Source organism: Cataglyphis hispanica, chromosome 12 (assembly GCF_021464435.1).
Source record: "Cataglyphis hispanica isolate Lineage 1 chromosome 12, ULB_Chis1_1.0, whole genome shotgun sequence".
NCBI classification, from domain to species: Eukaryota; Metazoa; Arthropoda; class Insecta; order Hymenoptera; family Formicidae; genus Cataglyphis; species Cataglyphis hispanica.
The window spans coordinates 6,278,863-6,292,609 of NC_065965.1; the positions used below are offsets into that span (position 1 = coordinate 6,278,863).

Sequence of the window (13,747 nt, forward strand, 5' to 3'; positions counted from 1 at the left end):
ATTCTTATTATTGGTCTAGTCATTGAATATGCAGAACGCGAGACATCATTGCTATCTCGAACTTTTCTCGAGGATGACGAATCTCGGTACGTATTCGCAAATTGTCGAGACGTTGTACGGATTCAATTGTTGGCATCCAAATTCTGTACAGCTTTATGATCCGCCCTGACATATACGCAAGATCATTGCGCGACGAGATTGTCGTGTATACGTGACTTTCAGTTATGCAAAGTCCTTGCGACACGCAAAGTCTTTTCGCATGACAGGTCCTTGCGTTGGTGGCCCTTTGTAGTCACCTAGTTTGCCTTATCGTGGAGCAGCCTTTATACACACACACACACATACAAATGTGTCGCGTATAGGTCGATGTACAGGATGTCGCAGAATTTCTGTCATTTCCCTTAACTACAGACTATGTAATTAATTAAAAAGATTGACGACACAATAATAAGTACTTTTCACATACGTAGATGCAAACAGCTAGATAATAAAGTATCATTTCTTACTTTGTCTCGCACATGGACTGATAATTGAATATAATTGTAATTTGAGACATGCAGTTACTTCACACGCGAGATACTTAATGTTCAGCGATAAAAATTTGTGCTCGAGAAAGTTAACGTCCAATATAATTTTTATCAAATAATAATCGATCTCGAGTCGATCGAGAGAGCTCACAGATGAAACGTGCGACGGTAGTTTTGGGACACCCTGTGTACGTTCAGGTATCCGACAGACTGGGGAGAATATACATGAGGATGTATTGTGTGGTAGGTGGTACGTTGACGTGGCTGGTCTCGGTGGCGGTAAGGTACAAACGACAAAGTAAACAGATAGCGAGAGACCGTACCCAGGTGAGGAAGGGGACGCGTCGTCGATGGAAAGGAGAGGAATCGGAGAGACAGAAAGAGAGAGAGAAGGAAGGAGCAATAAGTGCATTGCAAATATCGCGTGATATTTATTCTGTCGATGGCCGGGAAAAGAAAAGAGAACCCAAACGCGCGCGCGATCGACTCCATCTCTCTCTCTCTCTCTCTCTCTCTCTCTCTCTCTCTCGTTTCTCTCTTTGCCCGGCCGGCGTTTTCTTTAAACGAGTGTGTACACAGTCGCCGGCGACCAATACAGGACCGCACACAGGACGTAGGTATTTTCCCGAGATTCGAATAACGAATCTCGGCGTTTATATCGGATTTCGTGCAAATAGTCGCGGCGCAGGTTACAGCAAGTAGCGCCGCAATTTGCCTCGCGAAGTTTACTCTGTGTTACTCCGGCGGCGAGATTTCACGCAAACACACGGTTCACCTTCTTTGAAATTTACATTTACTGTACTCGCGCGCGCGCGCTATCCCCTGTCCCGAGCCCCTAGCGAAATATCAAGTCGCATATTTAAGCCCCGCTGAATCGCGTAATCGAAAAGCCCTACAATTTTGCAAAATGGAGTTTTTAAGCGCCGGCCTCTTCATCAAGATGTATTGTGAGGAGACTCCATATGCATGATAATATAGTTCTTGTGCATTGATACAGCGAGGACGAGTAAATCTAAATAAACCGGCTTTAGAGTAGAATAGAAATGAATCGGCTTTTTACGGGTGGATCTTCTTTCATATTTCATACAATGACTGTGGATTAAATCTGATTGTGAGTCCTCCAGTGCAGTATTTTGTATTATTCTAAGAGAAACGCGACACGATTTAAACACTCAATGTTTTTGTAATTATCTTTGTCTTCTAATGTATCTAGCAATTTTATTTGTATTGTAATTTTTTTTTTTTTTAAGCAATTTTTATCTGTCGAGTTTACATTGATAGTAGTCTTGAATAATAATAATAGTAATAATAATAGTTTCATGCGAGATTAAAGAATAAGTTAAGGATTATCACATATATTATTATTAAAAAGAAAAATTAATGTGAAAACTCACGTGGGTGAGTTTCACACGTCAAACTCACACGCCAAACTCACACGTCAAACTCATACGTCAAACTTTTATGTAGATTAATATGAGAGAAAATTTTGATAAGCGAAATTATTCGGAAAATCTCATTTACTTTAATAATAGAATCTGCAGAATCTTCCGTTACAGACATCCTACGTTATGTCTGAAACGGAACGATAACAGCAAAATTCTTGATTAAAACTGAAAGTGTTTGTAATTCCATACACAAAGATAAATCACCAAAAGAAAATCTCAGTATACTGTCACATTTAATTGAACGAATTAAAATAAAATGTTCTCAAAATAATTGCTAGAAGAAAGAATTTTTTTTTTTTTTAATTTCAAGAAAGAAAAAATTTCTTGCAATTTCTTTTTTGTTTTATAATTAATTCTGACATTAAAGTCGAGAAATCTTTGATATAGTTACGTTAAAGGAAAGGATGTACATGCTGAAAGCATGTTCATTCTGCTTATCGCGTTATTACTCCATGTAATACACAGTGTCTCTTTTGTTCGCAGGGTCGACCCGGTGACAAAGGGCAGAAGGGCGAGCTGGGCAGCCCCGGATTCGACGTCTTGTCCGCAGTGAAGGTATCTAAGCTATACTATCTGACAGGAATAAAGCAATATATCCGCGCACTCGTAATGCGCAAAAATGCGTGCCGCGTTCTCTCTCTCTCTCTCTCTCTCTCTCTCTTATATTTCTCGTCCTGCACCTCTCGCACCTTCTCTCACCGCCTTTCAGAGCAATCTCGTAAAGCCCCGTGTGTACTACGAGCGTGTGTACGGCGCGGTGGACGCGCAGAGACGAGAAGAATATAGGATAAATTCTGAAGGACGGCGAGAGAGAAAGAGTGGAGCGATATTTTCATCGCGCGTAAAGCTGCAAATCCCATTTTACGTGATAAAAGTGCACTCGAACGGAAGCGTTATTAACGCCTTCTCGATCGCATCGTCAAAGGACACCGACGATTAATCGAATAAATTACACGGATTTTGTGATTTCAGCGCGAAGAATTTCAAATATCGGGAGCGAAGAAATTAATGTCAGGGCACGCTTCTCTCAGAGCGATCCGAGAACTAAACGAGGACTCTTTATACAAATCTTTAGAGAAATCATATAACTCCAGATGGCTTTATTGATTCGCCTCTACGCTTATTCGTGATAATTAAATCTTGACTTCGCGCGCGCGAAAAGAAAATTTGTAAAATTGTCAAACTATCTGAAGAATCATCTCGCGCAGCAATGCCTGCAAAGAACTAATTTTATTTAATATGGCTTATTTTTTTTTCCGAGATCGAGAGGGTTATCCCGCTCGAGCGCACTTGCTCGCGTCGCCTATCGCGCGCAATTTCTTTCCCACAATCGGGACGACGAGGGAGCACTTGCTCTCGCCACCTCGTCGTAGGTTCGAGAGCCTAGCTAGTCAGCTTCGTCCTGGAAGTCGAGCGACGTCGGCGATTGCATTGATAGGCGCCGACGCGTGCACGACGCGTCCGCCCGTGCACATGCATATGCATACGCTCGTGTCCAGAGCGAAACCACCGGAGAGGTTCTCGATCCGGCGCAACAAGCGCACGCGGTATATCGATCGGTGCGTTTGCCGCGCGCCGATGTGCACGTTATGCGCGGAATCTGTATGCGACGAAATTTAGAGACGATCGACGAAAATCATTTATTTGACGATATATTTGAAATTTTCTCTGATTTATAAAAATCATAAGTAAATTATTATTAATATTTTTCTATATTTTTGTCTGAAAAAAATTAATTTTGAATTAGTTAAAGCACAATCAAAATACTTTGATATTAATTACTGATATATTAAAATGATAATTATTATTATTATTTTTTTTTTTTTGATACGTATATAATCTGCTATTAAATATGCGATTTTTTGACACTCATCAGCTGTTCGAATAAATAACGCGAGACGTACGAGCGATCGCTCAAATGCATCCGTCAAACGCAGACGGCGATGACGCGAAACGGCGAAATTGCCTTAGCCGACTCGGCGAACGCGAAAAAAAAAAAAGACGCGTTCATCTATGACATCGTCTCTCTTTCGCGCGCGTACGGATTCTCCGCCTGCCGGAAAATGAATTTCGCGCAATCTGTTCCGCGTTTGCCCGTCGACGCATCGACCGCATCGGCCAACCACGCAGCCAACGACATCGTATAGAGTATACGAGAGAGTAAATAAATAAACTTTGCCTTTTTCTCCTACGGGTCAATGCACAGGGATTGGGGTTAAAGAGGTCGGTGACGACGCTCCGCGGCGGGACGCTTGGCTACGCGGAAATCGTCGCCCTCAAGGTAAACCGGCCTCCTCCTCCTCGGAAGCCGCGACACGCTTCTCGGTGTCGCGATCCGGACGGACGTTCTCCACTTTCCTCCCTCCCGATCGCCTCCCCCGCTGTTTCTCTCCCCGTCTCATCTTATCATCATCGTCACCGTATTGTCGTCGTTGCTTCTTCTCTTCTTCTTCTTTCCACCCTTCCCCCCCCCTGTCTCTTTATCACCCTTTGTTATATCATCTCTGTCAGTTTTGTGCTCCGCGTGCAGGAATCCGCGCGTCGTCGCATACATCCCGAATGCGCGACAGGTCGGATCTCGTCCCAATCGTTCTCTAGTTAGTCGTTGCCTCGTACGGTGCTTTCGGTGTAGCGTTCTCTCGTTGGTTTATACAAAATAAAGCGCGCCGTCGATGATCGATCGTCGAATCGGTCTTACCTTCATTGTTTTCTCGATTCTCTGATTTAATATACGGTCTCGAATTGCCTCGAGACGAGGGTATAGGGTAAGTAAAAACAAGCACATATATAATCGAGACTGGTATCGGTAAACATTTTGCATTATACATGATGTCGAATAATGAAGAAATCATTATGAACGATCGATGCTGACGGCGACGCGCTTTCTCACTTTGGTTTTTGGTTGGTAATGGTGTTTACTTTAAGTTACAGTATTTAGGTATATCTCTGGGCATGCCTTGGATTCGGAAGAGCAGTGAAATACGAGAACCCGTCCCTCCCCCTCTACTCTCACCCCTTAAAAAAAAAAAAATCTCAGACTCTTGACACGCTTCCCGCCCGAATAAGATCACACACACACACACACACACATCTCCCCTTACACCTCCCCGTTTTTGTCTTGTAGCGATTTGGTTTTTTACCCGTAGTGTTGACCTACTTTTAGGATCTTCAGGAGAAAGGGGTTAATATCTCAGCGCAGAACATCATACCACTGAAAGTAAGTGTGCGCCTGCTCTTCTGGAGCTCCCTATTCCTTTATCGTCGATCTCTCGAGGATTGGTGCTCGGTTTGAATTTTGCGTTATTTCAGCTCAAGATGAACTTTTAAAATATAAATCTAATCTCTCTTTTAAATGTTACGTATCGATCTATTTGAGATATTTATTTACAGATATAATTAATGTATTATTGTTTAATGATTTATAAAGGTTGAATTGAAAACTCATTAATTTTCTCAATGAAATTTTCGATTTTCGAATTACATCGACATATTTAAATTGTCAGAAAAAAAATATAGCGAAAATTAACGTGAATACTTTTGCGATTTATCTTTTATTTATCGAGGGCTGTCTTAACGCACTCTACATAATCCTAAGTCTACGCGTGAAAGTAGAAAACGCGCCGTTGAAACGAGCTGTCGCGCTCGCAAAGAAGTCACAAAAGTTTCTACACCCTCGGGAGAATCCCCGGGGTGATTAAATTCCCCCGTTCTCCGAGATTGCGAACTTAGTTCTCGGCCGCCACCGCGACAATCGCGCGGGCGAGGGGAGAGGGGGGGAGGGGGTCGAGAACGTTTATTTATCGGTCGGGTGATCGAGCCGAGAGGCACGCCCGTGCTCCAACCACGGAATTTTATCGCTGTACGTATTTGTGCGAATAAAGCCTGTCAACACGAGAGCCTCGAACCGAGCACCCTTCGTCCGTTCGTAGGAACGAATGAGGCGCAAGCACGGCGGAAGGAAGCTGTTCGAGCTGTTGTAACGTGAAAAACTCGAAAAACACACGCACAACGATCGTGTCGGATCCGCCGTGCTCGCGCGATATCGACATCCGCGAGATTCTCCAGACCCCTTACAACACACTGTTTTACTTTACGACTCGATACCTCCGTTCTTTCGCCCCCTTCCTGTCACTTTTTTCTCTCTTTTTTTTTCTCTCTCTCTCTCTCTCTGTCTTTCTCTCTTATTTTGGGGTCGTGTACAAGTTATCGCGCATCTCGTATACCATCTCAAGCAATCGATTGTGAGAAATCGATGTAGAAAATGTGAAAGAAGACCGCCCGAGAAGCCGCGTGTTTCCAGTCTCGCGGTATCCACTTCTCGAGCGAATGCAAAACCTCTCGCGGAAGCCTCTCTTGGCTCGGCTGCTGTCACTGTTGCTGCTTGTCGATGTCGAAATTCATATTTTTTGAAAGATCGAAGACACAATGCGAGTGCCAATTGCACGATATCCTATATTTTTTTCAGAGTAAGATGGAACCGGTTCGCATTTTAGCTAGATACGAAATCTTTTACGAGTGTCGTTTGAATTTTACAGAATATCGTCTCGTCGCATGAAAGACATAGTTTTATAAAATATTGAATGTTGAAAATTTTTAGAATTAAAATTTTGTGATTTTAGAAATTTTTAGAAACTTTAAATAGACATTTTTTAATTTTATACATTTTTATTGCTGCATATTTAAAATTCTGCCGGAAATATTTGTGATATATTTTCGCGATGATAGAACCATTCTATTTTTGGATTCATAGAATAAAATGGAAACTATAGTGACAATAACAAAATTTAGTCTTGAATCTTGATGCCCTTAGTGGAATGTTCAAAACTTTTAAGATAACTTTTTCGAATAAATCTTCGGGACGTCTGAATTTTACATTCAACGCAGCGTACGTGCGGAGCGTCAATATTTAAAAAAACGTACATCACGGAGGAATACGAAATCCGGGTACGCCACTGCGAGAGGAGAATTTTGCGCGGGAAGCGCGGATTACGTGGTCGCGTAGCCGCGAAAAAATCCCGGCGGGAACGCGAGAGAAATAATAATAAAAAAAAAAAAAAGGATTCGCAACGGGGTCGATGGGATGCACACGTAAGGCGCGAATAAAAAATGCACGACCCCGTGCCGCATGCGAGATCGCACCGCATGCCTCGTGTGCGTGCGTACGTGCGTGCGTTGCATGGTACATACTTCGCAGCATCCGCAATCTATCCTGTCTTTGTGGCATTATAGCGCGATGTGTGTAAAATAAATACTCTCTGCACGTGGATGTGTGTGAGCGGGCGATTTATGTACGTTGTAGATGTATGTTGTAGACTCGCCTGTGTGATCGCATCGCAATCGCATGATCGTACGATAATGGTGTATTGATGTAGCTGTCGGAAATGAATGAGTAACTGCTGAGATCCTCCGATGGGCGCTGGTCAAAAACATCCGAATATTTGATGTATAATCGCGAGATAATTCGCGTGATAGTTTCTTCTGTCAGATTATCCTCTGTCGAGGATGCAGCTCGGAAAAAAAATTCGCGTGTTATTACAAGAAAAAATTGGGCGCTGATTGTATCAAATTAGTGGTTTTCGCTACCGAGATTTTTTGATACCAAGATTAGTGTTTTTGAGAAAATAAAGATTTATTTTAAGAAATATTTTATAATAAAATGATAGAAAAAAATATTTTTCAATTTATTTTTAAAATTTAAATGTACAGCTAAAAAAGATTATTCTCTTTCTTCTAATATAATGATATATTTTTTACGCGAGATTATAAGCATCGATAGTGGCTTTTGTGGATATTAACGCAATATGTTTACATGAAAATACGCGGGTACCTACCACAGTGGCAGCGATAATGCATAAGGGTGACGAAAGTAATGAGCGGTCATGAATTACGTAGCGTAGCCCCGGAATACCGGAGAGTTGGTCATAATGAGCTAAATTTCCTTTCTCTATTCACATTGCAGAGTTACGATCGAGGAGTCGATAATGAGACGCTAACCGCACTTAATTATCCTGTTAGAGAGAGAATCCTATTACATCCAAATATTCATAAAATAAGTGCGACAAGTATTTTGTCATTTTTGTCTCTCTCTCTCTCTCTCTCCGTTTCTTACAGGAAATTTTGCAAACATAAAATAACTAAGCGACATATTTTTTGCCGATTTAATTAGTCATATATTATTATATTAGAAGGTCGAGTAAAAATATTTTACTCTTTAAATATAAATTTTTCTCTCTCGAAAAAAAAAAAAATACATTAATATCGTCTAGAATTTTACGTATAAATTTCTTTTTAAATTCTTCAATAATATATAACAGTGAACAATTTAATAATTTTGAACTACGATTGAAGTTCTCATATTTATGCTTTCTTTTGTATGAATATTCAAATTTGTTTAATTACTCTCGGCTTACTGCAATCAAGCCCCGATTGGTTTCGGCGTATGCGAGAGAGAAATTAAAAGGCATAGGCCGCAAGCTATCTTTTTTTTTAATAGTGACATATGCTGCCCCTTCCTCACGCATTTCCTGCCCGCGACGATCGCGTACATCTCCGGAAGCGCGTCTCGACGGGCTATTCCGGTTCAGTTTTCATCCGAGAGGCACCTGCGCCCTCGGAATATGTGTATACATGTATACGTCTGGCGCATGCATGCCGCGTGTCGTAGACCTCCATGCAATGCTCGTACATTTCTGTCCGTCTGTCTGGGTATGCGTATGTGTGCGGGTGCGTATGTGTATGTGTGTGTCTCGCTGTACGCACCGAACGACGATGCATCGTTATTTAGCCCGGCCACCCAGCCGGGATCCGGAATGCGTCGCGATTTCACGCCGCACACGCGTGTAATGCACGAATATTCGAGTGTAATATTCGAGTGTACGAATCGCGTTATATTATCGTCTTTCGGGTTGCGTCTCTCGCGAGCGCACATAAACACGTGTCTTTGGCGCGCGTTTATACGTACGGGGTTGCTCGCCGCGCCGATGTCCCGCGATCGTGACAGAAATTAATTGCTCGCGCGTATACATATATATATATGTATATATGTATGTATATGCAGGCTATCTCATCGCCGCCGGAAAATGTTATTTCAATGGCGGACCTTCGATGAACGCGCATTCATCTCCCCGAATGCGTTTGATGAAGGGTCTAATTAATATTTGACCGGAGCGCGCACATAATATTCTATAACGCGTACTGACAGCGATATTTCTCGATCCATCATATTCAAGTACGGTTATTGAAAATAGAATTCTAGTTATGCGCGTTAATTTTCAGCGGAATTTTAATATTAATAAAAATATACAAATATTTGTGAGATTTTATTGTCGAGAGATTTACTTTGGAAAATTGCGTGAAATATTTTTGCACGTGTCAATTTTTGTGAAATTTTCTTTGACAAGGAACTCGCCGTGAATCATTTTCAATAGCAATGAAGCAAAAGATTTAAGCATGTTAATTAAGCATGTTTTCAAAAATATTCTCTCTTAAATGCACTTATAAAAAAACAATTGATCAAAAATAATTTAAAAACCTATTTTTCTCGTTTGCTATATTGTTAAAAATTACTTTATTTCAAAAATAAATTCCAAGAAAGATAAAATATTTTGATATATTAAATTGGAACCCGCTTTATATCGTAATTTTATCCTCGGTTCTGACAATGGACGTTGTTCTTTAATAGCTTCTGGCCGCATCGAAGAGTTTTCTACATTACATCGAAAACGAGCGCGTAAAAGTGTCCATAGTGACGATAGAAACGATCCTAAAAGCTATCACGAAAGTATTTCTCTACGGGATCCCGTTACCTCGAGCATCTCCGGGCGTCTCCTTACGAGGGAGAGCTAATGAAAAATTCTCTCGCGCTACCGAAAACTCTTCATCCGTCTTATTACAGCGTCAAAGTGGTTCCAAAGTTGTGGTAATACGAAACGGTAAAAAAAAAAATTTATCCTCTCCGGTCATTATCGCCACTCGCTAGATCGAAGAATCGTAAATCGGCGCGAAGCAACCCGCGTACGCCGAGAGATCTCTCTCGTTTCCATGCACGTTTTCTCGCGAATTTTCCTTTTTCCTGCGTCCATCAGTCCATATACCTCTCTCTCTCTCTCTCCCTCTGATCGCTTCTGTCTGTCTCTCTCTCTACTCTCGTCGAGTACCTGATCTTGACTCTCTTGTCGTCCGATCCGCTCTCGCCGGAGAGAAAAGCCGTAACGACGTAACGCTCTTGGGACGTAACAGGGAGAGCCGGGTGAACCCGGGCCGCCGGGACCACCTGGTCCGCCAGGAGCCGAGGGTCTTCCCGGACACGAGGGCAGACAAGGGATTCCGGGCGAGGTCGGCGCGCCGGGAGAGAAGGGCCCGCCCGGGCCAATCGGGCCTGTCGGTCCGCCGGGCACGCCAGGATTTGCGGGTCCTAAGGTGAGTTCCAAGAGATTAATTCGCGCGACCGATTACACCCTGTATCCGATTACACATCCGGTCATCCTCGCCTCTCGAGGTGTCGGCTGTCGCTCCTTTCTCAGAGTCGAGAGCTTTTCTCGGCCAGACGGTCTTCCTCTTTATGGTGAGAGGGATACTATTACGTAAAGGCTGAAAATTGCATTTTTTATAGAATTAATAAAAGACCTATTTAGCAAATTTTTTCTAATTACTCTTATTAAATTCCTGATACATCATAATAATTTTGAAAATTTTGATATTTTAATTTTGAAAAATTCCATTAAATTTGTAAATATTTGTAATACTTTTTTCGCACATTCTCTTGCAATAATAATTTCATATAAAAAAAAAATAGAAATGATGAAAACATAGATCGGATTGCAGCATACGAATTAAAAATAATGGAAAAATTGTTTACTAAATAAGAAACAATATTGTTTCTTGTTAATAATATAAAAAAAAAAGAATGAAAATATTTTTGTGGTCATTAAAATTTCCAAAAGAGGAAGAAAGAAATATAACAATTTTTAAATGTGACGTTTTCACGTAAACATAGCATGTGATAAACAAATATGTTTACAAGATAAATAATATAATATAATAATAAATAAATTTTATTTCCAAAAATATGTTACTTCATATCGTTGGACATAAGGGGTTTACTCTGAATCTATTATCAATCCGTTGATAGCTTATCCATCAATAAGCAGGATAATGCGGAATATTTAAGCATAACTTTATTTACTCTCGGAATTATAAAGCGTGTTTTCACGTATGACCGCGGGCTTGCGTGTTTCGATGTATCAAACGTTCAATAGTCCGCGTTCGAAATTCCGCAGGGAGTGATTTAATATTACGAATATATCAACGCACAGGATAACCACATTAGCGTGGAATTATGTAACGATTACGTGGCGCACGCTTTCAAGTACGCGGTTTGAAACAAATCCGACTAATCTCGCGCTATTTCGGATTTTCTACAAATTTCAGCGGCTTTTTCGATTTTTCGTTTAATCGCCCGAGATGAATCTTTCAATCAGTTGATATGAAAACAAAGAGGGAACACGCATTGTTTTTTTTCCTCTTAAATCGAATTTTTCGAATAGAAATGTTTTCACTCTATTCAAGTAAACTTATACATATATACGTATGAGTTATCCATCGTTGAAAAGGGTTTAGAGTTATACTGGATATTGTGCACTTAATATTGCGCCTTTCAAAAGGTTACGTAACCGATAATTATTAATGGAGTACAACAGAGCGATTATAGAACAATAGAGTATTAATTACGTCCGGCGCATTGTTAATTTAATTCAACTATAATTAATTACATTCAAAAGCATGTTCCTGCATATTAATTAGCGATGCTTGATACTGCCATGATAAAGGATGCCATTAAATGAGTTGCTATTCATTTAGGAAATTGGTTTTTTTTTGTTTTTATTTTTATTTTTTTTTTTTCAACTCGTTATTCGTACAAGATAAAATTATCGAAGGAAAAGAAAAAGTGGCACATTTTATTTTCAGAAAATAATTACACAGGAGAAACTACGCAATATTAAATATTATAAGTATACAAATGATCGAAAGTTTATTTTCAATAGGGTGACAAGGGTGATAAAGGCGATCGAGGCTTCACGGCGACCTTGAAGGGCGAACAGTTCCCAAGTGGAGTATTCGAAGGTCCACCTGGTCCACCAGGACCGCCTGGTAAGCATACAAATGAGATAATCTGCATACAAGATAAATGACTAAACACCACACGTCGATTGTATCCCCGTGCGGAATACGAAAAGCAGCGCAAAATTTTTACGCGAATCTTTCGCGCAAATGATTTGTTTCGTCGAAAAATTTATTCCACCCAAGTATTATATGTAGCTTTAATTGGAAAATCGTAGTGGAATCAGGTTGTTTTTGCGTCATTATTTGAATGTTTCATTTTTTTCTCCATTTCAGCAGTTTCAAAAGACGTGCGATACATATTTTATGAAAACGGTGCATATTTTATTTTCTCATTATCCGAAATGCTATTATAATTTCAACACGCAACGCAGTCAAACTCGTTGTGAATTTCCTTTACAATTCAGTCGCGGATATTTTTCGCGCCAGTTAAAATACCATCGAGAGGTCATTAATATCATGATCGGGCGAGAGGATTAAATCGATTGTATTGGCGGCTCGTTCGGATCGGAGCGCCGCGATGTCATTCATCTGTGAATCGATTATCTTGGCGCGGGAGCGGGCGCGTGACCTCGGGCGAAGAAAATGCGGAAATGTTTGACGAGGAAATCTTGACTTGAATGATCGTGCAATTCCTCGAGAGGCGATCGGTCGTGCGGTGGGCGTACACGTGTAACGCTCCTCGCCGTGTAGTAATATATGCGGCCGTGAGCAAATCTTTTTTTTATCATTCGCGAGCGTCCTGCGTTTTTTCCTCTCTGCCTCTCTGCGCTACTCGTCCCGAACACGCGGATCGGGCATTAACCCCTTCGGCAGTTGAGCGTCCTCGAGAAATTTTCGATTGTACAAAAAACTACACAATATTTAAATGTTATCTCGCGAAATATGTATACTTATGTAGAGTCGCGAGAACATCACATCGAAAGTTGATTTTATAAGAGGATATGGAAAAGACGAATTTTTCTCTCTCTACAATAAAAGAATTGATAACGTATGAATTTTTTTATGCACAACGTTAATTAATTTAAAATCCATTAAAATTATATATATATCTTTAAATAAAAAGGAATTTGACAGATGGAAGTTTTTCGAAAATTTTGATTTTTAATTACCTCAATTTAATGTTAAATTTAATTTTTAACGCCTTTTACATGTTAAAAAAACCGCAGCCAATGTTGAATTTCCAAGACAAACATTCGCCAAGAAAAATCGCGTCTGAGAATCTGTAACCGAGAATCTGTAACCTGCAGAGGAGTTTCTCTCCCACGACAATCCTTAGACGCTCCGTGTATAAAAGATTCAATCTTGCTTAAAGTTACAAGACAAGAGACACCACGTGTGCACCATTTCTCGTGAATAGTGGCAAGAGGTAATAAATGCGCAGCCCTGAGATACGGTATTCGCGAGCGGAAGCTGAAGGAATATCTCGTCGCGGAAAAAGGCGCGCGGGACTCCACGACTTAAAAAATTCCGCCGACCCTCCAATATCTCACGACTCGGTCGTTCGTCAACGTTCGCACGCCCCCGCCGTCCCCCGCTCTCGCAGCGGCGAGAAAATGATTTACGATCGCGGACGTATTCAAAATCCCTCGCTCGTAAACGGCCGTTTACGGCGCGTCGTGTTGACCATGACGTCGGATATTGGCAAAAGCGTCG

At 41.0% G+C, this 13,747-nt stretch overlaps 1 protein-coding gene across 11 annotated transcripts in view; it reads left to right on the top strand.

The window, feature by feature from the left end:
- Window positions 1-13,747, top strand: part of LOC126853649 (collagen alpha chain CG42342-like) — a 135,267-nt gene that overhangs the window by 94,890 nt on the left and 26,630 nt on the right. For 7 of the 11 annotated variants that reach the window (XM_050599542.1, XM_050599543.1, XM_050599547.1 and 4 more), the window contains 4 exons: window positions 2,456-2,526; window positions 4,166-4,253; window positions 10,211-10,390; window positions 12,016-12,121. In XM_050599542.1, the coding sequence (XP_050455499.1) occupies window positions 2,456-2,526; window positions 4,166-4,253; window positions 10,211-10,390; window positions 12,016-12,121 (445 nt within the window). Of the gene's footprint in view, window positions 1-2,455; window positions 2,528-4,165; window positions 4,254-5,135; window positions 5,190-10,210; window positions 10,391-12,015; window positions 12,122-13,747 lie in introns of all 11 variants that reach the window. The other 4 variants (XM_050599544.1, XM_050599548.1, XM_050599549.1 and 1 more) reach the window with 1 other exon arrangement.